Source organism: Phyllostomus discolor, chromosome 2, assembly GCF_004126475.2.
Source record: "Phyllostomus discolor isolate MPI-MPIP mPhyDis1 chromosome 2, mPhyDis1.pri.v3, whole genome shotgun sequence".
NCBI lineage: Eukaryota > Metazoa > Chordata > Mammalia > Chiroptera > Phyllostomidae > Phyllostomus > Phyllostomus discolor.
This window is the reverse complement of record NC_040904.2, coordinates 113,822,050-113,845,068: the sequence shown is the minus strand read 5'-3', so window position 1 is coordinate 113,845,068 and position 23,019 is coordinate 113,822,050. Positions and strand designations below refer to the sequence as shown.

General features: G+C 35.5%; 1 protein-coding gene across 4 annotated transcripts in view; it reads left to right on the top strand.

Moving 5' to 3' along the window:
- KATNAL1 (katanin catalytic subunit A1 like 1) overlaps positions 1 to 23,019 on the top strand; it is a 117,103-nt gene that overhangs the window by 32,125 nt on the left and 61,959 nt on the right. For all 4 annotated transcript variants that reach the window (XM_028532382.2, XM_036018364.1, XM_036018365.1 and 1 more), the window contains exons 2-3: positions 628 to 803; positions 3,433 to 3,593. In XM_028532382.2, coding sequence (XP_028388183.1) covers positions 642 to 803; positions 3,433 to 3,593 — 323 coding nt within the window. In that variant the 5' untranslated portion in view covers positions 628 to 641. The remainder of the gene's footprint in view (positions 1 to 627; positions 804 to 3,432; positions 3,594 to 23,019) is intronic.

Here is a 23,019-nt window from a genome sequence, read left to right as displayed (position 1 = left end):
GATAGTTGCTTGCACAGACAAAAAGCTATAGAGAATGACAGGGTCATGAGTGATTACAGTTGAACAGAAAGGGCTAATGTTTAATTCACAGGATTTTGTTTAGATATAAGTTGTATGACACATTAAATGCATATATAAATTATGCATGGGTAACTATAGGACTGTTCCTTTAAAATGTATTTCTTCAGTGTGACTTTTTGTTTTTGGGCCAAATAGATTCAGTGAGAATTGATTTCTGCAGTTTTAATTGACATCAGTGTAAAATATGGGATATTCATATATTCCTACATTGTCAAGGGTAAATTGAAAGGAATAAAGCAAGATCATCTTTACTATTATTGCAGCTTGTAGTCATTATAAAGGAGCAAGGAAAACCAGTACCTGTAACATGAATCAGTAGTTCAGAGCTGTGTAATTTCTTATCTCTTGGGGTGTTCTTTTGTGATCTCCTTTGTGTTGCCAAAATTAGAAACTTTGTTCAGTACTGTAAGGTCCATTCAGATAACCTGAAGAAGAGAACCATCCTGACTTTCCAAGTAGTTTTAAGCTGATATTTTAATGAATAATAAAAAATATTTTGAAGTTGGTAATGAAAACTTAATAAAAAGCCATTTTATTTATGTTTAGGTCTCTGAAGAAAGATGAACTTGGCTGAGATTTGTGACAATGCAAAGAAAGGAAGAGAATATGCACTTCTTGGAAATTATGACTCTTCAATGGTGTATTACCAAGGGGTGATCCAGCAGATTCAGAGACATTGCCAGTCAGTCAGAGACCCGGCTATCAAAGGCAAATGGCAACAGGTAAGGTCACATTATCCGTTGAGTCAGGGCATTAGTCTATTGTACTTGAAAGATTGGAGCTTGGGATGTTGTAAATAGTTGTTATATGGCTGAATACTGAGATATTAAGATATACTCTAAATAATTTTTTGTCTTGCCCAGTTAATATTTTATGTATTTTTGATTATTTCATGATGAGACATACATCACAGGTAATTGTGTTGGTCAAAAGTCCATTTAGTTTTTTCCATAAAATAAAAGACATATTTTTCATTTTCATCCATAACTTTATTGATTTGGATATTTTGAGTATGTCAGCTGTCTACCATTTGAGTATGTATAACATTGATTGTTCTCAATTAATGTCTTGATTTGATTACTGTCAAATTCACCTGGTCTACCTGACCATGGAGCATCATCCAGTGAGAAATCTCCAGCACGAAACTTCGTAAACCACTCTGGTTACATTTGATCAGTCACAGCACCTTCTCCATATACTGCATGAATCTTTTTTTGCATTTCAGTTGCATTTTTACTTTTCTTGAAATAATAAAGCATAATAGTCTGAAAATGTTACATATTTTCTTCTGTCTTCAATATTAAAACGGCTACCCCCAAATTCACCAATTTTGATAAGTTTTTGTAAATGCACGTTGATATGACAGGTGTCACAATACAATCTAGCAAAATTATTTTGAATGAAGTTAAAGACAACTAAGCACTACTAGGGCCATCTTATGGAAAAAACCAAATGAACTTTCTGGACAACCCAATTTAATTCTAATTGAATCTATTTTTAATTTTTAAAAAATTTCATGATCAGTTGCCTAATTGTGAGTACAAATTTTTGAAATAAGGTATGGCTACTTGCCCTTTCTCCTTTCAATTTAACAGGTAGTTTTGATCCATTTCATGAAACTTCTCCTTGAAGAAAGTTTTCTCTTTTCCCTGGCCTGGTAGTTCAGTTGATTGGAATGTCACCCCATACACCAAAAGGTTTCGGGTTTGATTCCTGGTCAGGGCACATACCTAGGTTACAGGTTCGATGCTTGGTTGGGGTGCATACATGTGGCAACTGATTGATGTTTCTCTCACATTGATGATTCTTTCCCTCTCTAACCCCTTCCTTCCTCTCTCTAAAATTAATAGAACATATCCTTTGGTGAGGATAAAAAAAAGTTTCCTCTTCTTTTGAAAGACTCCTTACAAATACAAAGAAGTCAGTAATCTAATAAAAAACACTAATATATTTGCTGTCTCTTGAGCATACAACTTGATTATATAATAGTACAGTTAATAAAAACATGAATTATATTTTCCCCACTTATTCTTAAAACTTAAAATTCTTTTAAAATTAATTGTGCAGAGTCAAGCATTTCTTTGAAGTTTCCATTTTATGTACTAATGCCTTTTAAGTGTTTCTTCTAATTTTTCTGCTAGTCAGATTGATGTTTACTAAATTTTCAGGTTAAATTTGGCTTATTTTTCATCCTAAATGTTACCAGATTATGTTGAGTGAGAACAATATACTTGCTCTAACTCAAGTTGAAACTGTTAGTTGTTTTTTTCTATCCTGCATACTAGCCACAGATAAGAATGCTTTACTAATCTAGCATGGAAATATTTTTGATATGTTCTTAATAGTGTTAAGTAGTTGCCATTTCTATTCAGATATTTCTACTATATTTCTATTAGTTTCTAAAATTTCATTTCTTTAAGTATATCATATAATTGCATCTATGAGCAATTGAATTTTATCTAGGTTTTTCTTTGGTTCTTCATCTCCTTTATATGTTCCTTTCTATATATTATTCAAGATAAAACTAAGGGAAAGTTACTTATGCTGTGCTAAATATGCTTTCTGATTAAAAAATAGAATTGTTAAACTGAGTTTATAAATGTAAACACAAGAATTTCTACATAATAAGTACTCAGTGAGGTTTTTTAAATTATTATTTTTTTACATTTTTAAATTTTAATTGTTGTTCAAGTACAGTTTTCTGTCTTTTACTCCCATCCTTGCCCACCCCCCAGTGCTCCCCACCTCCCTCCCATTTCCACCCCCTGAGATTTTTTAAGTATAGGAAAAAATCTTTCCTTTGAGCTCAAAATAAACTTTACCTAGGACTTGAAAGAATTTAACAAAGCCAGGTGAAGGAGAATTCAAATAAAAATTAGAAGTGGGCTTTCAGATACTCATGACAGGCGGGCATTTCATATTTAGTGATATTGGGGACAGGAAATTGTGGTCAAAATTTTGGTTGATAATTTGTTTGGAAGCTATTGCCAAGTATGTTAAAAGGATTTAGCATTAATATTACAGATTTCTGGGAATGGCTAACTTATTACTGACTTAGTTACTTATTATAAGTTGTGTTCATGGTCATTACATTCTTTGGTAAAAATAAAGTTCCATTATGAAGGACATATAACTACTTTCCCTATGAAGGCTTTTTTCCAAATCAGTTCCTGAGCTGCCTTCCTGTCTCCATCACTGTAAATAGTTCTTTGTTTTTAATATGTTTTAATGACTCATTTTGCATACTTTGAAAAACATTAAGAAAACTTACATTCTGTAGCAATTTATTATTTGCAATATATAAACTTTAAAAAGTTTTTGTTATAAAGGCTACATATATATTTTTTCAAGGTGCGACAAGAATTATTGGAAGAATATGAACAAGTTAAAAGTATTGTCAACACTTTGGAAAGTTTTAAAATGGACAAGCCCCCAGATTTTCCTGTGTCCTGTCAAGAAGAACCATTTAGAGATCCTGCTGTTTGGCCACCACCTGTACCTGCGGAGCACAGGTGAATGGGACTTCATGTTGTCGTTAGGTATTTCTGTAGCTAGTCAGTACTTAGAGTAAGTGAAGCTTTATTTGAATGAGGGATGAAAAGTCTTTTGGAGGGGGGCATGTAAATATAATATCTGTATAATTGTTACACCTATAAGTTTAATGGAGTTTGTATTTGATAAAGAACAGAAGCTCATCACTTGTCATATATCCTGCTTTTAGAACGTTTTACTACTGTACTTAAAACAATAGAAATCTACTACTCCTAAAATTTATCTGTTAAGTGAGATCTTTTATTTATTTTGTTTTTTAGTTTCCTTTTTTAATAGTTGATTTTTTATTGCATTTTTTCCATTACCATTTATCCACTCTGGCCCCCTTTCTCTCCCTCTACCATCATCAGCACGCTGTTGTTGGTGTCAGTGAGTTCTTCTTTGTTGTTGTTTGATCCCTCCACCTCCCCAAGCCCCTGCCAGAGTTGTCAGACTGCCCTCTATCTATGAGTATGTCTCTATTTTGCTTGTTCAGTTTGTTCATTAGATTCCACATAGGAGTGAAATAATACGGTATTTATCTTTCTCTGACTGGCTTATTTCACTTAGCATAATAATCTTCAGGTCCACTCATGCTGTTGCAAATGGTAACATCTTCTTCTTCTTCTTCTTCTTTTTCTTTTTACGGCTGAGTAGTATTCCATTGTGTAAATGTACCATAGTGTCCTCTACTGACGGACACTTGGCTGCTTCCAAATCTTGGCTATTGTAAATAACACTGCAGTGAACCTAAGGGCACATATATTCTTTTGAATTAGTGTTTCAGGTTTCTTCAGATAAATTTTCAGAAGTGGAATTGCTGGGTTATAAGGCAGTTCCATTTTTAACTTTTTGAGGTTAACTCCACACTGTTTTCCACAGTGGCTGCACCCATATGCATCCCCACCAACAGTACATGAGGAGTCCCTTTTCTCCACATCCTTGCCAACACTTGTTGTTTGTTGATTTATTAATGATATCCATTCTGGCTGTTGTGAGGTGATATCTCATGGTGGTTTTAATTTGCATTTTTCTGATGATTAGTGATGTTGAGCTCCTTTTCATATGTCTATGGGCCATCCTTATGCCTTCTTTGTAGTAGTGTCTATGCAGATCCTTTGCCCACTTTTTAATTGGATTTTTTTTGGTGTTAAGTTGTATAAGTTCTTTATAAATTTTGGAAATTAATCCCTTATCAGATGTAGCATTGGTGAACATGTTCTCACATTCAGTGGATTGTCTTTTCATTTTGTTGATGGTTTCCTTTGCTGTATAAAACTTTTTAGTTTGATTTAGTCCACTTTGTTTATATTTTTTGTTCCCTTGTCTGAGATACATATCAGAAAAAAAACTGCTATGAACAAAGTCTGAAATTTTATTTTATTATTTTTAGAGAGAGGGGAAGGGAGGAAGAAAGGGAGAGAAACATCCATGTGTGAGAGAAACATTGATCAGTTGCCTCTCACACGCCCTCAATCAGGGGCCTGGCCTACAACCTAAGCATGTGCCCTAACTGGGAATCTAGTTGGCAACCTTTTGGTTTGTGGAATGATGCCCAATCCAGGTGCCATATCATTTAGGGTATTATCTGAGATTTTACTGCCTATGTTTTCTTCTAGGATTTTTATGTTTTTGTATCTAACATCTAAGTCTTTTATCCATTTTGAATTTATTCTTGTGTGTGGCATAAGAAGATGGTCTAGTTTCATTTTTCTGTACATATCTGTCCACTTTTTCCCACACCATTAATTGAATAAACTATCTTTATCTCATTATATGTTTTTGCCTCCTCTGTCATATGTCTGTTTTTATGCCAGTACAATGCTGTTTTGATTACTATGGACTTATAGTTTGATATTAGATAGTATGATTCCACCAATTTTTTTTCTTCTTTCTCAAGATCACTGTTGCCATTTGGGTTCTTTGGTTCCATATAAATTTTTGGCATATATGTTCTAGTTCTGTTAAATGCATTATTGGTATCTAGATAGGAATTGTGTTGAATTACTGATTGCTTTGGGTAGTGTGGACATTTTAATGATGTTAGTTCTTCCTGTGCATGGACACAGTATATGTGTCTACTTACTTGTATCTTCAGATTCTTTCTTCATTATCTTATAATTTTCTGAGTATAGGCCTTTTTCCATCCTTGATTAGGTTTATTCCTAGGTATTTTATTCTTTTTGAAGCAATTATGAATGGGATTGTTTTCTTCACTTCCTTTTTTGATAGTTTATTATTGATGTAACTCTTTTCTGGATATTAATTTTGTATTCTGCTAACTTGACTGAATTCATTGATCAGTTCTTATGATTTTTTGGTGGAATCTTTAGAGTTATCTGTATATAGTGTCATGTTATCTGCAAATAATGACAGTTTTACTTCCTCCTTTCTAATTTGGATGCCTTTTATTTCTTCTTCTTGTGTGATTGCTGTAGCTGGGACTTCCAGTACTATGATGAATAATAGTGGTGAAAGCACCTGTTCCTTTCTTGTTCCCAATTTCCCAATCTTAAGGGTAATGCTTGGCAGTTTTTACCCATTGAGTATGATGCAGTGGATTTATCATATAAGGCCTCTATTATATTTAGGTATGTTCCCTCTATTCCTACTGGGCTGAGAGTTTTTTATCATAAACAGGTATGGAATTTATCAAATGCTTTTTCTGCATCTATTGATATGATCATGTGATTTTCATCCTTCATTTTGTTTATGTGATGTATCATGTTTATTGATTTGTGGCTATTGTACCAATCTTGCATCCCTGGAATAAATCCCATAAATTTCGCATCTGTGTTCATTAGAGATATTGGCCTCTAATTTTTTTTCTTTATCTGGTATTATAATTAGGGTAATGCTGGCCTTGTTAAATGAGCTTGGGAGTCTTCCCTCCTCTTGAATTTTTTGGAATATTTTAAGGAGAGTTTAGTTCTTCTCAAATTGTTTGGTAAAATTTATCTGTGAACCCACAGGGCTTTTGTTTGTTGGGAGGTTTTTGATTACTGTTTCAGTTTCTCTAAGTGTAATCTGTCTATTGAGATTCTCTGATTCTTCCTGATTTAGTTTTGAAAGATTATATGTTTCTAGGAATTTACCCATTTCATCCAGGTTGCACAATTTATTGGTATATAATTATTTGTAATAATTTCTTATGATACTTTGTATTTTTTTGGTGTCAGTTGTTATTTTTCCTGTTTCATTTTGATTTTATTTATTAGGATCCTCTCTCTTTTTTTCTTGATGAGTCTGGTTAAAGGTTTGTCAGTATTGTTTATCTTTTCAAAGAACCAACTCTTGGATTCATTGATCTTTTGTATTAGTTTTTTTATACTCTGTTTCATTTATTTCTGCTCTGATCTTTATTATTTCCTTTCTTCTACTTCCTTTGGGCTTTGTTTGTTGTTCTTTATCAAGTTTCTTTAAGTATAAAATTAGATTGTTTATTTGAACCTTTTCTTGTTTCTTGAGATAGGCCTATAATGTTATGAATTCCTGTTTTAGTACTGCTTTCCCCGTGTCCCACAGATTTTGGATTTGTTGTGTTCTCATTTTCATTTGTTCCCAAGTATCTTCTGATATCTTCCTTTATCTCATTATTAACCTGTTCATTATTTAATAACATGTTATTTAGCTTCCATGTCTTTGTGTGTTTTTCACTTTTCTTCTTGGAATTGATTTCTAGTTTCATAGCATTATGATCAGAGATGATGTCTGATACGATTTCAGTAAATTTATTTTATTGAGACTTGTTGTGTGTCCGAACATGTGGTCTATCCTAGAAAATGTTTCATGTGCACTTGAAAAGAATGTATGTTCTGCTGCTTTGGGTTGAAATGCTCTGAAGATACCAATTAAAGCCATTTGATCTAGTATGTCATTTAAGGCCACTGTTTCCTCATTGATGTCTTCATGGAAGATCTATTCTTTAAAGTCAATGAAGTGTGAAAATCCCCTAGTATGATTGTATTTCTGTTGATCTCTCCCTTTATGCCCATCAGGATTTGTTTTATATATTTTGGTGCTCCTGTGATGAACACATAAATGTTTACTAGGGTTATATCCTTTTGTTGGATTGTTCCCTTTATCATTATGTGGTGTCCTTCTTTTTCTCTTACTATAGCCTTGGTTTTAAAATCTGTTTTGTTGGATATAAGTATTGCTACCCCAAGGTTTTTTTTCTTTCCATTTGCATGAAATATCTTTTTCTATCCTTTACTTTTAGCCTGTGTTTATCTTTCAATTGAGGTTGGTCTCTTGTTTTCTTATTCATTCAGCTACCCTATGTCTTTTGATTGGAGCATGTAACCATTTACATTTAAAGTGATTATTGATAGATAATGTATTTATTGCCACTTGCTTTATTTAACCATGATTCTCTTTTTTCTTTTTCTTCTTGTTAAAGCAAGGCCTTTAACATTTGTTTTGATACTGGTTTGGTGGTAACAAACTCCTTTATCTGTTTCTAGTCTGGGAAGTTCCTTATTTCTCCTTCAATTTTATATGATAGCCTTACTGGGTAAATGAGCCTTGGTTTTAAGTTCTTGCATTTCATCACTTTGAATTTTTGATGCCATTGCCTTCTGGCCTAATATGTTTCTGTCGAGAAATGAGATGACAGTCTTATGGGAGCTCCCTTGTAAGTAAATATCTGCTTTTCTCTTGCAGGTTTTAAGATTCTCTCCTTGTCTTTAAGCTTTGCCATTTTAATTATGATGTGCTTTGGTGTAGGCCTTTTTGGGTCCATTTTGTTTGGGACTTTGTGTGCTTCCTGCATTTGTGTGTCTTTTTCCTTCACCAGCTACTCACATAGCTGTAGTGCACTCTGCCCTCCCTGTGCAGGGACCCAGGGGAAGTGGCTACAATAGAAATTTTGTGTGTTGGCCCTTTGAAAGGCTGTCTGCATCTCAATCTATCTCTCCATGGTGGACAGAAACTCTGCTGGTTTGTATAGCCGGATGTCATGTGGGCACCTTTTCTGGGTCTGTGCTCTAGACTGTGGAGCCCAGATTGGGGTTTAGACCCTACACTCTTCAGCGGGGCTTATTGGCCACTGGAATATCTCTCCAGAACTTCAGCTGCCACTTGTGGGAGCCCAGCCAGCCGTCTTGCACCTCTGTACTCCCTATCAGTCTTGTGGTGATATGGTTTCTTCCATGTCTCCTTGGTTATAAGGCTTCTCTCCAGGTAGTGCTCAGTTGATTATTCAGAATGATTGTTCTGTAATTTAGTTGTAATTTCAGTTTGGTTTTGTGAGGCTCTTTGGTGTAGCTTCCACCTATTCTGCCACCATCTTGGATCCTCTTAAGTGAGGTTTTTTAGATTTCATAATGTCATTATGAAAATTTGGTTGACTTTTTTTTTGCTTTAAAATATTTTGCTTTCAAAAATTCTTAACAACTTTCTGTGAAATACTAGACAGATTGGATTCATCTGGTTGGGCCTACAGCCAATTTCTGGAGTCTTAGTGTAGAAGAAACCTTACTTTTTCTTAAAGATTAATGGTCAGGTTTTCTAGTGTGTCAGATAAGGCTCTAAGTTTATCTCCCTGATGCCCAGCTTGTGTATCATCTACATAAACCCTCTCTTCTTGTTCTTTCCCGTTGTCTTTGCAGTCCCTTTGCACGGTCCCCACCTAAGCAACTTAACATTTATCAAGTCTCAGCTCAACTATAATTCCTCTCTACAGTCTTTTTAAGTTTTCCCAGGCATGATGGTTTGTTTATAGCAGTTAGGTTGCATTTTTGTCTTTTCTCAAAACAAAAATAACAAACTTCCATTGCTAACACAGGGTTTGACACCTAGGCATTCAATCAACGTATAAAGAATAGCTCCATTAATTCCACACATGAGGAAAGTGAGGCCTGAGAGACCCTGACCTGTAAGGTAGGCTAGATCAGAATCTGAATTTAGTCTTTCTGGCTTTCATTCCCCCAGACTGTGAAGTGGTGTGGCCAGAGTGTTGCATCACAGAAAATGTTTCTCTTTAGTCACTAATAAGATTCTGTGTTTAACTTGTTGATCTTTTTCCAAAAGTATTTAAAGAAGTGTGAAAAATGGCTAATTTATTCCTTCAGTTTTTTTCCATTGAGTTACAGATAATTTGATGATTTCCGTTATAAAAACACATGATGATTATTTTCTAAGGTCTGCAACAAAATAGTGCTTTCCTCGGATGTAACCACTTTCAGCTCTTTTGTATTAAGGTAATTTAACCCTCAAAAGGCAGTATTTCAAGAATCATAGGATTGTTACCATGGAAGTTCCAAAGTAAATACTGAAATAAAGAAGTAGTGCCATTTTGATCTATCAGAGCTTGAAAATTTTGTGTATGTATAAATAATAAAATACCTTATTTTTATGAAAGTCATTAATTCAGAAATATACTTTGTTTAAAGCTAAAAGATGGCAATGACATAAACATTGTATAATTTAAGGTGTAGAATGTGCAATTTGATACATTTATATATTGCAGTATGATTACCACCATAGCATTAGTGGACACCTCTTTCTCATCACATAATTATTATTGCCTTTTTGTTTTAGGAACAGTTAAGATCTAGTCTCTTAGCAGCTTTGAACTTCATAATAGAGTATTATTGACTATAATCACTATGCTGTGCATTAGATCTCTGGGGTTTATTTATTTACTGGTTGCAAGTTTGTACCCTTAAACATCTCGTCAGTTCTCTTAACTCCCCAACTCCTGGTAACCACAATTCTGTTGCCTGTTTTTGAAAGTTTGGCTTTTTTAGATTATACGTATATGTGATACCACACAGTATTTGTGTTTCTTTGACTTATCCCAGTTAGCATAATACCCTCAGGGTTCAGCCATGGTGTTGCAAATGACAGGATTTTCTTCTTTCTCTGAATGTACCACATCTTTATCCATTCATCTGTTGATGGATGCTGAGGTTGTTTCCTATGTTGGCTATTGTGAATAATGTTGCAGCAGTGAATAGGGGGATGCAGATAGCCCTTCAATATCCTGTTTTCATTTTCTTTTGATATAGACCCAGGGTTGGAATTGCTGGATCATCTGGAAGTTATATTTTTAATTTTTTTGTGGGAACTCCACACTGTTTTCCATTGTAATGGAACCAGTTTGCATTCATACCAACAGTGCACAGGGATTCTTTTTTTTCCACAACCTTGCCAACACTTATCTCTTATTTTTGATGATAGCAATTGAAATAGGTGTGAGGTGATATCTCATTGTGTTTTTAACTTGCATTTCCCTTGTGATTAGGATATTGAACATCTTTTCATGAACCTCTTTGCCATTTATATGTCTTCTTTATAAAAATGTGTTTTTAGTTTCTCTGCCCATTTTTTAAATCAAATTATTTTTCTTTTTTATTGAGTTGTATGTTTTTTTTTGTATATTTTGAACATTAACCACTTATCTAATATCTGGTTTGCAAATATTTTCTCCCATTTGGTAGGTTGTCTTTTCATTCTTTGTATTCTTTTGCTGTGATAAAGCTTTTTTTGTTTGGTGTAGTCCTACCTGTTGATTTTCACTTTCGGTAATTTTGTTTTTGGTGTCGTAGACAAAAAAACCATTGCTAAGACTAACACCAAGGGGATTCTTTACTATATTTTCTTCTAAGAGTTTTATAGTATATCAGGTCTTATATTTAAGTCTTTTAAATCCATTTCAAGTTTATTTTTGTGAATGGTGTAATTTAGGGCTTCCAATTTTATTTTTCTGCTGGTGGTTATTCAGTTTTCTCAGTATCATTTGTTACACTATTCTTTCCGTACTGAGTGTTTTTGGCTTGCTTGTCAAATATTAATTAAACATATATAGAGGTTTATTTCAGGCCTCTATTTTGTTGCAATCGTCTGTGTCTGTTTTTATGTCAGTACTATACTATTTTAGTTACTGTAGCTTTGTAATATGGTTCAATATCAGGAATATGATGTGATACTTCTTGCATTGCTCTTTTTTCTCATGATTGCTTTGGCTATTTAGGGTCTTTGTAGTTCCATACAAATTTTAGGATTATTTTTCCTGTTTCTATGAAAAATGCCATTGGAATTTTGATAGGGATTGTGTTGATTCTATAGATGGCTTTGGGTAGAATAGACCTTTGAACAATATTAACCTTTGATCCATGAACATAGGATATATTTCCATTTGTTTGTATGCTCTTTAATTTCTTTTATTAAAGTTTTGTAGTTTTCATTGTACATATCCTTCACTTCTATTATCAATTTCATGCTATTGTGTGAATGGGGTGGGTTTTTCTTTATGTTTTTTTCAGATATTTTGTCATTAGTTTGTAAAAACATACTGATTTCTATATGTCAATTGTATATCCTGCAACTTTACTAACTTCATTGATTAGTTCCAACAGTTTTTTTGGTTGAGTCTTTTCTATTTTTTATGATCATATCACCTGCAAATAATGCCAGTATTTGCATCTTCCTTTTCGGTTTGGATGCTTTTTTAGTTCTTTGTCTTGCCTGATTGCTCTGGCCAGGACTTCCAGTACATTGGTTAATAAAAGTGGTGACAGTGGGCATCCTTGTCCTTTTCATAATCTTAGAGGAGAGGCTTTCAATTTTTCACTGTTGAGTATAATACTAGCTGTGGGTTTGTCATATACGTGGCCTTTATTATGTTGAGGTATGTTCTTTTTATACCCAATTTATGTTGAAGGTTTTTAATTATGAAAGAATGTTGCATTTTGTCAACTGGTTTTTCTGCATCTATTGAGATGATCATACAGTTTGTATTTTTCATCCCATTAATATGGTGGATACATTTATTGATTTGTATAAATTGAACCACCCTGGCACGTCAGGAATAAATCTTATGTAGTAATGGTGTATAATCCTTTCTAATATGTTGCTGAATTTGGTTTGTTAATATTTTATTAAGAGTTTTTGGCTCTGTGTTCATTAGGGATATTAGTCTATAGTGTTTTGTTTTGTTTTTAAATTTCACTGTCTTTATCTGGCTTGCTATTAAGGGTAACTCTGGCCTCATAAAATGAGTTTGGAAGTGTTCCCTCTTCAGCTTTTTGGAAGACTTTGAGAAGGATTGGTGTTGACTCTTCTTCAGATGTTTGGTAGAATTTACTAGTGCAGCTATTTGGTCCAAGGAATAACTTTCAGTATAGGAAATACCTGTTCTGAATGGCTAGAGCACCATGATGTATTTCAAAAAGCAGTGGCCACAGATAATAACTCTAATATTTGTGGCTCAACATGAATAAAAACTGTGACTGACTTTTCCCACTGATGAACACTTACCTGAAAACTTCTCATTAGAGAAACACTAGCCCAGGTATTTCCTTTTCTTTGTCCTCACTAAACTGCCCATAATACAGACCTGATTTATTTTTATACTTGTGCTTTAATCTTTACTCTTAATGAAAGTGAAAGATGAATGGACCAGAATGTAGTTCTCTGAATGGCCATCCTTTATGCTAAATTTAAAAAAAAGTTTTTCTTGTATATAGCCATTGTGTGTATTTTTTCCCCTCTGTTGGTCAGAAACCCTTAATAAAAAATTGAGCACTGTGTGTTGGCTGGGGAAAAATCTTTATTCTCATGTATATCATCAACAACAATAGAAAAATACCCATTAGCTCCACAGGGTTCTACGAGTGAAGAAATTCTGTTTAATACCTGACTACTAGCATGGGATAAACCTTATGAATAAAATTGTTACGTAAGCAAAGGCACAGATAGTTTATCAGATAGCATCATGATGACATATGTGTGAGGCAGATGTTAATGAAGTAAAATTTACACAGGTTTGCAGCACAGAATGTGTTCATGAGCTAATAAAATAAGTAAAAAGATTGTAAGTTTAGGGTTAAAAGTTATGGGAAGTTAGAGTTATATAATATTTTTCTGCTTTTACTATTTTTTTCTAAAGGTTCCAGAAAACAAACAATAAAATTTTCACTTAGAGATAGTGAATAGTGAATATAGTTATAAGTTATTTTTTGGTCTGTAAGATCTAGGTTTGAAGTCTGCTTCTGACACTAGATTCCTTTATGACCATGAGCAGTTTTTTAGCCTCTTGTATTATTAGCTTCACTCTCTGTAAAACTGAGATCTCTACCTCATTAAATTAATTAAGATAATTTAATGTCTAAGACAGGAACTGGCAAGTAATAAGTAATTAAAATACATGGTCAGTTTTGAAAGAAAGTACTACAATGTTTTTTTCAGATAAGTAAGTGAATAACAGAATTAAAAAATGGTAGCCTCTTTCATAAAATTCCTCAAGGAAATTTATTGTTTTTCCCTGAACAATCTGCATAATTCTTTAATTTTCTAAAACATTTTGAATAAATCTGGCAAGAGAGGAAATGGTTTTTTTAAATGGCTAAATCTCATGAAGTTAGTTATCATTTTCAGGGAAAGGATGATAACCAATTATTGGCCACTTACTGAATGTTTTATAAGCATTATCTTATGTAACCTTCCAGTGATGTCATGAAGTAGGTACTATTATTGTGTACCCATATTACTATTGCTAATTTATTGTTATGAACCCCATTTACATCTGAGAAAATGGTAGCTTATAGAGATTATAATTTTCCCAAAGTTATCTGAGCAAAAGAGAGAGGGAGACCTAGGATTTGAACCCTGATCTCCTCCAGGTCCGGTGTCTTATTTATATCTACTCTGCTATGTTACTTTCCTATAAAACTCAGTGGTGTCTGTGGATATGTTTTCATACCATTTGTAAATCCTGATACATCCACTTGATTAAATTCTTATTAGAGGTGGTAGGAGAAATGCTAAATTAAATAAATACTGATATTTTAAATGGAATTTAAAAAATTTCTCTATGGGAACATCACACTGAAATTACAGTGGAAGTCCATAGGAACATAACATTTACTTTACCTCGTTTTGCACAAAATGTTTCCATGATGCATCTGATGTGTTTGACATTAGTCATGAATTTGGTAGCCCTGCTTGTGACTCTGTCCTTTCCACTTCATGGACTTTGAACACAAAACTCATATATCCCCATTGCTTCACAGCAAGGCACTCTGTTTACCACGGGTTCCAGCAGTGGTGTGCCACATTTTTGGAAGTCACACCCTATATATCATGCTTATGCTGAGTTCAGTCATGATCCTCTTTTCAGTCACCAGCAGCTGCTTGGATAAATCAAAACAACCTTTTATTATTTTTTTAAAGTATATTTTCTTGATTTTGCTATTACAGTTTTTCCGATTTCTTCCCCTCTGTTCCCCCTCCACCCCACTCCCCCAAACCCTCCAGCATCCCTCTCATTTAGTTCATGTCCATGGGTTGTACGTATAAGTTCTTTGAGTTCTCTGTTTCCTATACCATTTTTTATCTCTCCCTGTCTATTTTATGCCTACCAATTATTCTTCTTCTCCCCTGTACTTCCCCCCCATTCCTCCCTTCCCCCTCCCACTGAAATCTCTCCATGTGATCTCCATTTCTCTGATTCTTTTCCTGTTCTAGTTTTTGTTTTCATTATTTTTCTTTTTCTTTTAGGTTCATTTGTTCATAGTTGTGAATTTGTTGTCATTTTACTGTTCATATTTTTGATCTTCTTCTTTTTCTTAGATAAGTCCCTTTAACATTTCATATAATAAGGGCTTGGTGATGATGAACTCCTTTAACGTGACCTTTTCTGGGAAGCACTTTATCTGCCCTTCCATTCTAAATGAAACCTTTGCTAGATAGAGTAATCTTGGATGTAGGTCCTTGCCTTTCATGACTTTGAATACTTCTTTCCAGCCCCTTCTTGCCTGCAAGGTTTCTTTTGAGAAATCAGCTGACAGTCTTATGGGCACTCCTTTGTAGGTAACTCTCTCCTTTTCTCTTGCTTCTTTTAGGATTCTCTCCTTATTTTTAATCATGGGTAACTTGATTATGTGCCTTGGTGTGTTCTTCTTTGGGTCCAGCTTCTTTGGGACTTTCTGGGCTTCTTGGACTTCCTGGAAGTCTCTTTCCTTTGCCAGATTGGGGAAGTTTTCCTTCATTATTTGTTCAAATAAGTTTTCAATTTCTTGCTGTTCTTCTCCTTCTGATACCCCTAATATTAGGATATTGGAACGTTTCAGGTTGACCCAGAGATTCGTCAGCCTCTCTTCATCTTTTTGAATTCTTGTTTTTTCATTCTGTTCTGGTTGGATATTTATTTCTTCCTTGTGTTCCAAATCGTTGCTTTGAGTCCTGGTTTCCTTCCTGTCATTGTTGGTTCCCTGAGTATTTTGCTTTATTTCGTTTTGAGTATCTTTCATTTGTTCTTTCATTTTTCAACCAAGCTCAATTAGTTCTGTGAGCATTTTGATTACCAGGGCTTTAAATTCTCCATTAGAGACATTGACTATCTCCTCATTGCTTAGCTCTCTTTCTGAAGCTTTGTTCTGTTCTTTCATTTGGACCATATTTCTTTGTCCCAGTGCACGTGATAAGTTGTAAGGGAGCGGGGCCTTAGGTATTCAACCAGGACAGAGACAACCCTCTTTGTTGCGCTGCAGCACTATGTGGGGAAGGGGCCAGAGAGGGAACAATTCAGCTTGCCTGCTCAGCTCTGGCCCACCTTCCAGTGAACTGTAGTGTGAGACTGGGAGTTTCTCACAATGGGGCAACTGCTGTAGTACACAGTCAGCTCTGAGTCTCAGTTTCCCATTCAGCCAGCCCCACCCATGCAGTCCTCCACCTTGCCGCAGGTTCTTAACAGTTTGGTTTTTCTGTTTGACTCTTTCTTTAATTTCTTGATTGTCGGAGCTCCATGCAGTTTGATCTTCTGGCACTTTTGGTTTTTTATTGATTTTAGATTGGTTTTTATCCTCTTTTTGGTTGTGTGAGGAAGCAAAGGGTTTATACCTATGCCTCCATCTTGGCTGGAACTCCAAAACAACCTTTTAAAATGAATTAGATTCATCACCTTAAACGTGAGGAAATAGAGCTACAAAAGTAGGATTATGATGGCAAGTAGTGGCAATATTAGCGTTAAACTCCAAAAGGATGAAGCCACCAGGTCATTCTTAGTGTTCTAAGTTTAAAAGTATCTTGTATAAATTAAATTGCCATAATATTTTCATATAAGTTTATTAAACATATTCTCTTTAATGAGACCATTTTGAAATGGCCTCTCTCAGCTCCCTGGAGCACAAAACTAAGATTTTTCTGTACTGGAGCAGTATTTGCCATAGCATACATTCAATAAACTATTCTTTTCTTTTTAAAGACTTTATTTATTTTTAGAGAGGGGGAGGGAGGGAGAAAGAGAAGGATAGAAACATCAGTGTGTGGTTGAATCTCAAGCGCCCCCCACCTGGTACCCGGCTGGTAACCCAGGCATGTGCTGTGACTGGGAATTGAACCAGCAACCCTTTGGTTAACAGGCCAGCACTTAACCCATTGAGCCCCACCATCCATAGCAATAAACTATTCTTTATTCAACTTAAAAAGAGTTCTTTTTAAAATTTTTTCCAGTTATTCTTTTTTTAAAATTATTTTTAAAGATCTTATTTATTTATTTTTAGAGAGGGGAAGTGAGGGAGAGAGGGAGATAAACATCAATGTGTGGTTGCTTCTCATATGCCCCACATTGGGGACCTGGCCCACAACCCAGACATGTGCCCTGACTGGGAATCAAACCAGTGACTCTTTGGTTCGAAGTCCAGTGCTTAATCTACTGAACGACACCAGCTTGTTTTTTTTGGGTTCAGTTGTTCATAGTTGTGAGATTGTTGTCATTTTACTGTTGATATTTTTTATCTTCTTTTTCTTAGATAAGTCCCTTTAATTATTATTTCATTTAATGAGGGCTTGGTGATGATGAACTTCTTTAACTTGACCATATCTGAAAAATACTTTATCTGCGCTTCTGTTCTAAATGAAAGCTTTGCTGGATAGAGTAATGTTAGATGTAGGTCCTTGCCCTTCATGACTTCAAATACTTCTTTCCAGCCCCTTCTTGCCTGAAAGGTTTCTTTTGAGAAATCAGCAGATAAGTGTTATGGGAACTCCTTGGGAGGTAACTCTCTTCTTTTCTCTTGCTGCTTTTAAGATTCTCTCCTTAATCTTTAATTTTGGGTAATGCAATTATGATGTGCCTTGGTGTGTGCTTCCTTGGGTCCAACTGGTTTGAGACTCTCTGAGCTTCCTGGGCTTCCTAGAAGTCTGTTTCCTTTACCAGATTGGGGAAGTTCTCCTTCATTATTTGTTCAAATAGGTTTTCAATTTCTTGCTGTTGTTCTTCTCCTTCTGACACCCCTATGATTTGGATTTTGGAATGTTTAGCATTGTCTTGGAGGTTCCTCAGCCTCTCCTCATTTTTTTTTGAATTCTTGTTTTTTTATTTTGTTCTGCTTGAATGTTTATTTCTTCCTTCTGTTCCAGACTGTTGATTTTAGTCTCAGTTTCCTTCCCTTCACTGTTAGTTCCCTGTATATTTTTATTTTCACTTTGCATCGCCTTCACTTCTTCTTCCATTTTGCGATCATACTCGATCATTTCTGTGTGCATCCTAATTACTAGTGTTTTGAACTGTTCATCTGATATGTTGGCTGTCTCTTCATTGTTTAGTTGTATTTTGGACCTTTGATCTGTTCTTTCATTTGGGCCATATTATTTTTTCTCTGTGTGTCTGTTATGTAGTAAGGGGCAAAGCCTTAGGTATTCCCCAGGGCGGGACAACCAGTGTTGCTGCTTTGTGGTGCTGTTTGTCAGGGAGGGTTTAACGAGGGAATAGTGCCACTTCCTTGGCTCTTGGCAGGCTTTCAATTACTTTCCCCACTACCCACAAGTGCCCTTCTGGTGCTAATTCCCAGGTGGGTGGCTTTGTGTACGTTCTAGGACCCTGTGGGTCTCTCTAATGACATCTCCTGTGAGGTCTGGAGTTTATCCTGCTGCCTCAAATCCCACAGGTTTTTTCAGTCATAGGTTTTGAGGCCTTATGTCTCCGCACTGGAACCCTGGGCTGTGTGGCCTTTCTCGTTTTTCAGTTGTTCTCCTGGTTTATCTGCAAGCAAATTATGGGATCACCTGGTCTGCCAGCCACAGTCTCGCCTGCTGGGTTTTCTAGCCACTGCCTTGCTGTGTGTCCTCTCTGCCCATCTCTGCCCATCTCTGCCTGTCTCTGCCTCTCCTACTAGTCTGAATGAAATGTTTCTTCTTTAACTCCTTGGTTGTCACATTCCCATACAGTTCGATTTTCTGGAATTTCTGGTTATATTTTGTTTTTAAATTTGTTGTTGTCCTTTATTTGGTTGTGCGAGTAGACAAAGTGTATCTACCTACACCTCTGTCTTCAAATATTAGTTATTTTAAAGTTATATATTTTAAGACAGATGGAATAAGAATATGATACACAAGCCTGAAGTTAATTCTTTGTCTTATTCTGTACAGGTGAACTGGAACACTAATAGGCCCTCTAATTAGTTATTTCATCTGAAAATAGCATAATGTGTTTCTGTGTACATGTTCAAAAGAAAATTGATTTTTATTAAATTTGTGCTATTTTGTAGATATTGGAGTTGTTGCTTTATGTTTCTTTGGGTATCCTAATAAATTAAGTAACTGCTAGCATTTAAAATTCCAATTTGCAGTGGGAAAAGACCAGTTAAGGCCAAGGTCAAGTACCAATAGATAGTAAACTACCATCTCATCCTTGTAAGTCTTTCCCTCAGGCTCTGGCTCAGTTACTCTCCTGGGATTAGGAAGTAAGAGGGCAAAGTTTTCTGTTAGTTCTACTACTAATTGAGTGTTTCTCCAAATTGTTTACTTTTCTGCATCTCATTTTTCTCCTCTGTAAAATGTATATTGTGATAAAATTGTTTTGTAAACTTGTTTTGAAGTCTTAGGAAAGAAAATATTATTGATCTATCCAACATATTTTATGAGCATTCATCATATGTTAGACATCATCTCTGTCCCTGTGGAATAAAAGTTATCATTCCCTCCCTACCCCCTACTCTCCCCTACCCTCAAACACAGACCTTGGGCTCAAGAACCAGTAAGAGAAAATAATCCAGACATCCTAGGAAGCTTGAGCTGGGATTTTGGCACCTATTATGTATCAAGTACTGTGCCAGTAGTATGCTATGATGGAGAAACAGACACTATCCCTGCCCTCTTAAGCATATGGTCTTAGAGAAAAATGGGTGTGAGAACCATTACTGAGGTAGAATGGACTGGATTTGCTGATTAATGAGATACAGAGAATGAGAGAAAAATTGGAGCAGTTAATGAAATTTCTAGACCAAGCTATTGAATAAAAATTGGAAATGAGAACCAGAGTTTAAGAGAGATTGAGACTAGTGGTAGTTATTTAGGAATCATCAGCAAGCAAGGAATTTTAAGAAAGAAAATTTAAGGTCATTCTTTATATAGTAGAATAAGTTATTTGCCTGATATGATTCACAGGTTGAGATTATACTCATTTTCTTAACATTCTGGAGTCATATTCTTTTTCACAATCTTGTTTGTGGAGAATGGGGTGGACTTTTAATTTTAGACTTCGGGTAGAATGTAGGTAGCAGTGCTGATTAACCACAATAACTGACATTTACCGAGTTCTTGACTGTGAACCAGGTACTGTGCTAATAAGCTCTTTACATGGTTTATTTCTTAGTCTTCACAACCACCCTCTAAAATAGGTACTATTATTATCATCCCTAGTTTTTAGAAGACATTGCAGTTTAAAGATTCTAAGCAGTTTTATCAAATTCTGTGTGGGTCAAATAAGGTAGGGTTGAGAATTGAAATGAATTTAGCAACATGGAGTTCATTGGTGACTTCGATGAGCATTTTGGGTGGAATGGTGGAGAGTAACATAGTGGGTTCAGAGAGTGGTATGAGAGGAATTGAAAACAATGAATATATGCAATTGTGCAATTGTTTAACAAGTCTTGCTGAAAAGGGGAGCAGAGAAATTGAGTGGTAGTTAGGAAGGGAAGACAAGGAGTCAAGATTTGTTGTTTTGGAGGGAAAGGAATAACAGGATATTTGTTTGCTTATGAGAATGCTCCAGAAAGATGGGGAACAGCCCTGGCCAGATGAATCACTTAGTTGGAGCATTGTCTTGTACACCAAAAGATTATGGGTTCAACTTCCAGTCAGGGTATATACCTAGGTTGGGGGTTTGAGCCCTGACTGGGGTTTGTATGGCAGGCAACTGATTGATGTTTCTCACATCGATGTCTCTATCTCTATCTCTCTCTCCTCCTCCCCTCCCTTTCTCTCTCTACAAAATCAATAAACATATTCCCAGGTGAGGATTAAAAAAAGAAAAGAAAACAGGGGAACATTAAGAATGCGTGGGAGAAAATGGACAACTATGGAGTGATGTCCTTGAATAGACAAGAGGAGATGGAACCTAGTGCACCAGTGGAGGGTGCGTGCGTAGCTGACTCAGGGTAACAGGAGAGAAGGTGGTTAGTTATTTGAGCGTGGATGAGAGAAATAGGTAGATATGCAAATGAGCACCTGTGGAAGGTCTCTTCTGATTATTTTACAGGGAGAAAAAGCAAGATTGTCTGAGAGTGGTGAGGACAGAGGGCAGATGTTTCCCAGGGTCTAGATTCTGATCTAAAGTATGCCAGGAGTCAAAGTCATTCATTTGGCTGTTTTATTTCTTTTATGTTTTCTCTAGGGAATATTTGTCTTATTTTATAGGACAGTACTCATTTGAAATCTTCATTTTGGAATTCTAGGTATTTATTACAATAAGTGCCTAAAAACTTGGTGTTTCGTTATTTTTTTATATTACAGAAAACAACTGAAAGATAGAAATTTTAATTCATTAGAGATAAACTAAGGAATGGGAACGAGATAGTGGTAAGTGAGAATGAGATCATAACACATTACTTTAAAATTTTTATTGAAAAAATATTTGCCTTGCTGTACATTAGCCACTGTCATTTCCCTTCTTTGCTCATTTGGTATCTGCTAAACCAAATTACACTGTTCATCTATTGCCTTTTACTGCACCTTCTCCTTAACTGGAAATCTTGGATCTCCGTTCATTGAATTGGGGCTGAATTCTTGAAGATAACTTCCTGATTTAATAGTGGAATACCTCTTTTCAAGACTGACTGTGTTTAACTTTTGTAACACTTGATAATCTTTACCATCTTTCTTCTTTGGAACTCCATTCTTATGGCTTATGTAGCATTACACTATTCTCCTTTTCTCCTGCTTTTCTTTTTCCTGACGGTGGCCTCTCTCTTTGTCTTACCTCCTCCTCATGTTCCGTAGTTCTCACCCCACTGCTCTTCCTATATTCAGTTCAGCTCAACATATTCAGCAACTACTATGTATTAGGCACTATGGATGCAAAGAGCAGGAGACTCATTCCTGCCCTCCAGGAGCTCAGGTTCTACACTGTTTCCTTTTCTCAGAGCTGGATAATTAACCAGGCTTTGAGGTTGTCATCCTAACTCTTCCCCTTAGTGTCTGCGAGACAGTCATTCAACCTCTCTCTGTCTCTTTCTGCCCCTTAGTGTCTGCAAGAACCAGCCATTCAACCTCTCTATCTTTCTCGTCTATAAATCAGAGATCAGTACTACAGTTACCTCAAGGGGCTATTTTGAGAATTAAATGATTGAGTACAAGTAGAGTATAAAGAACAGCCTGGCACATAGAAATACTCGTAGTATTTGTAGTTTTCATTACCTACTTGCCTGCCCCCTCACTCCTGTGCCACTCGATATTCAGATGGCTAATGCCCTCAACCTCATTTTGGTCTTTGTTCACATATCACCTAGAGAGTTTTACCTTGCCCACCTTATTTAAAATAAGTGTCCTCTCATTTGTCATTATTCTGTACCTTTACTCTGCCTTATTTTTCTTTATAGTATTTATTGCTAACTGGTATTATATTGTGTTTGTAAGCTCTGTAAGATCAAAGCCTTTGCTTTTTTCACTGCTTTCACCTCAGAACCAAGAATAGTGCCTGACACAAGGTAGGCACTCAATAAATGTTTGTTGAGTGAATGCGTAAATAAAATGCTTATTTAGACCATGTGTTTACCAATTACTTTGTTCACTATTCCTTGCATATCACTTTTTCTAGATTCAGTTTCTTCTTTGCTGAGGCATATCTTTAAAAGTTCTTACAAGGGTCTCTATTAATGGTAAACTCTCATTTTGGTCTGAAAATATCTTTATTTTCCTATCACTTTTAAATAATAGTTTAGTATAAAACACTAGATTGAGAGTTATTTTTTAATTTTTTATTTTTTTTAACTTTATTTATTTTTAGAGAGGGAAGGGAGGGAGAAAGAGAGAGAGAAACATCAGTGTGTGGTTGCTGGGGGCCGTGGCCTGCAACCCAGGCATGTGCCCTGACTGGGAATCGAACCTGCGATGCTTTGGTTCACAGCCCGCACTCAGTCCACTGAGCTACGCCAGCCAGGGCAGATTGAGAGTTCTTTTTAT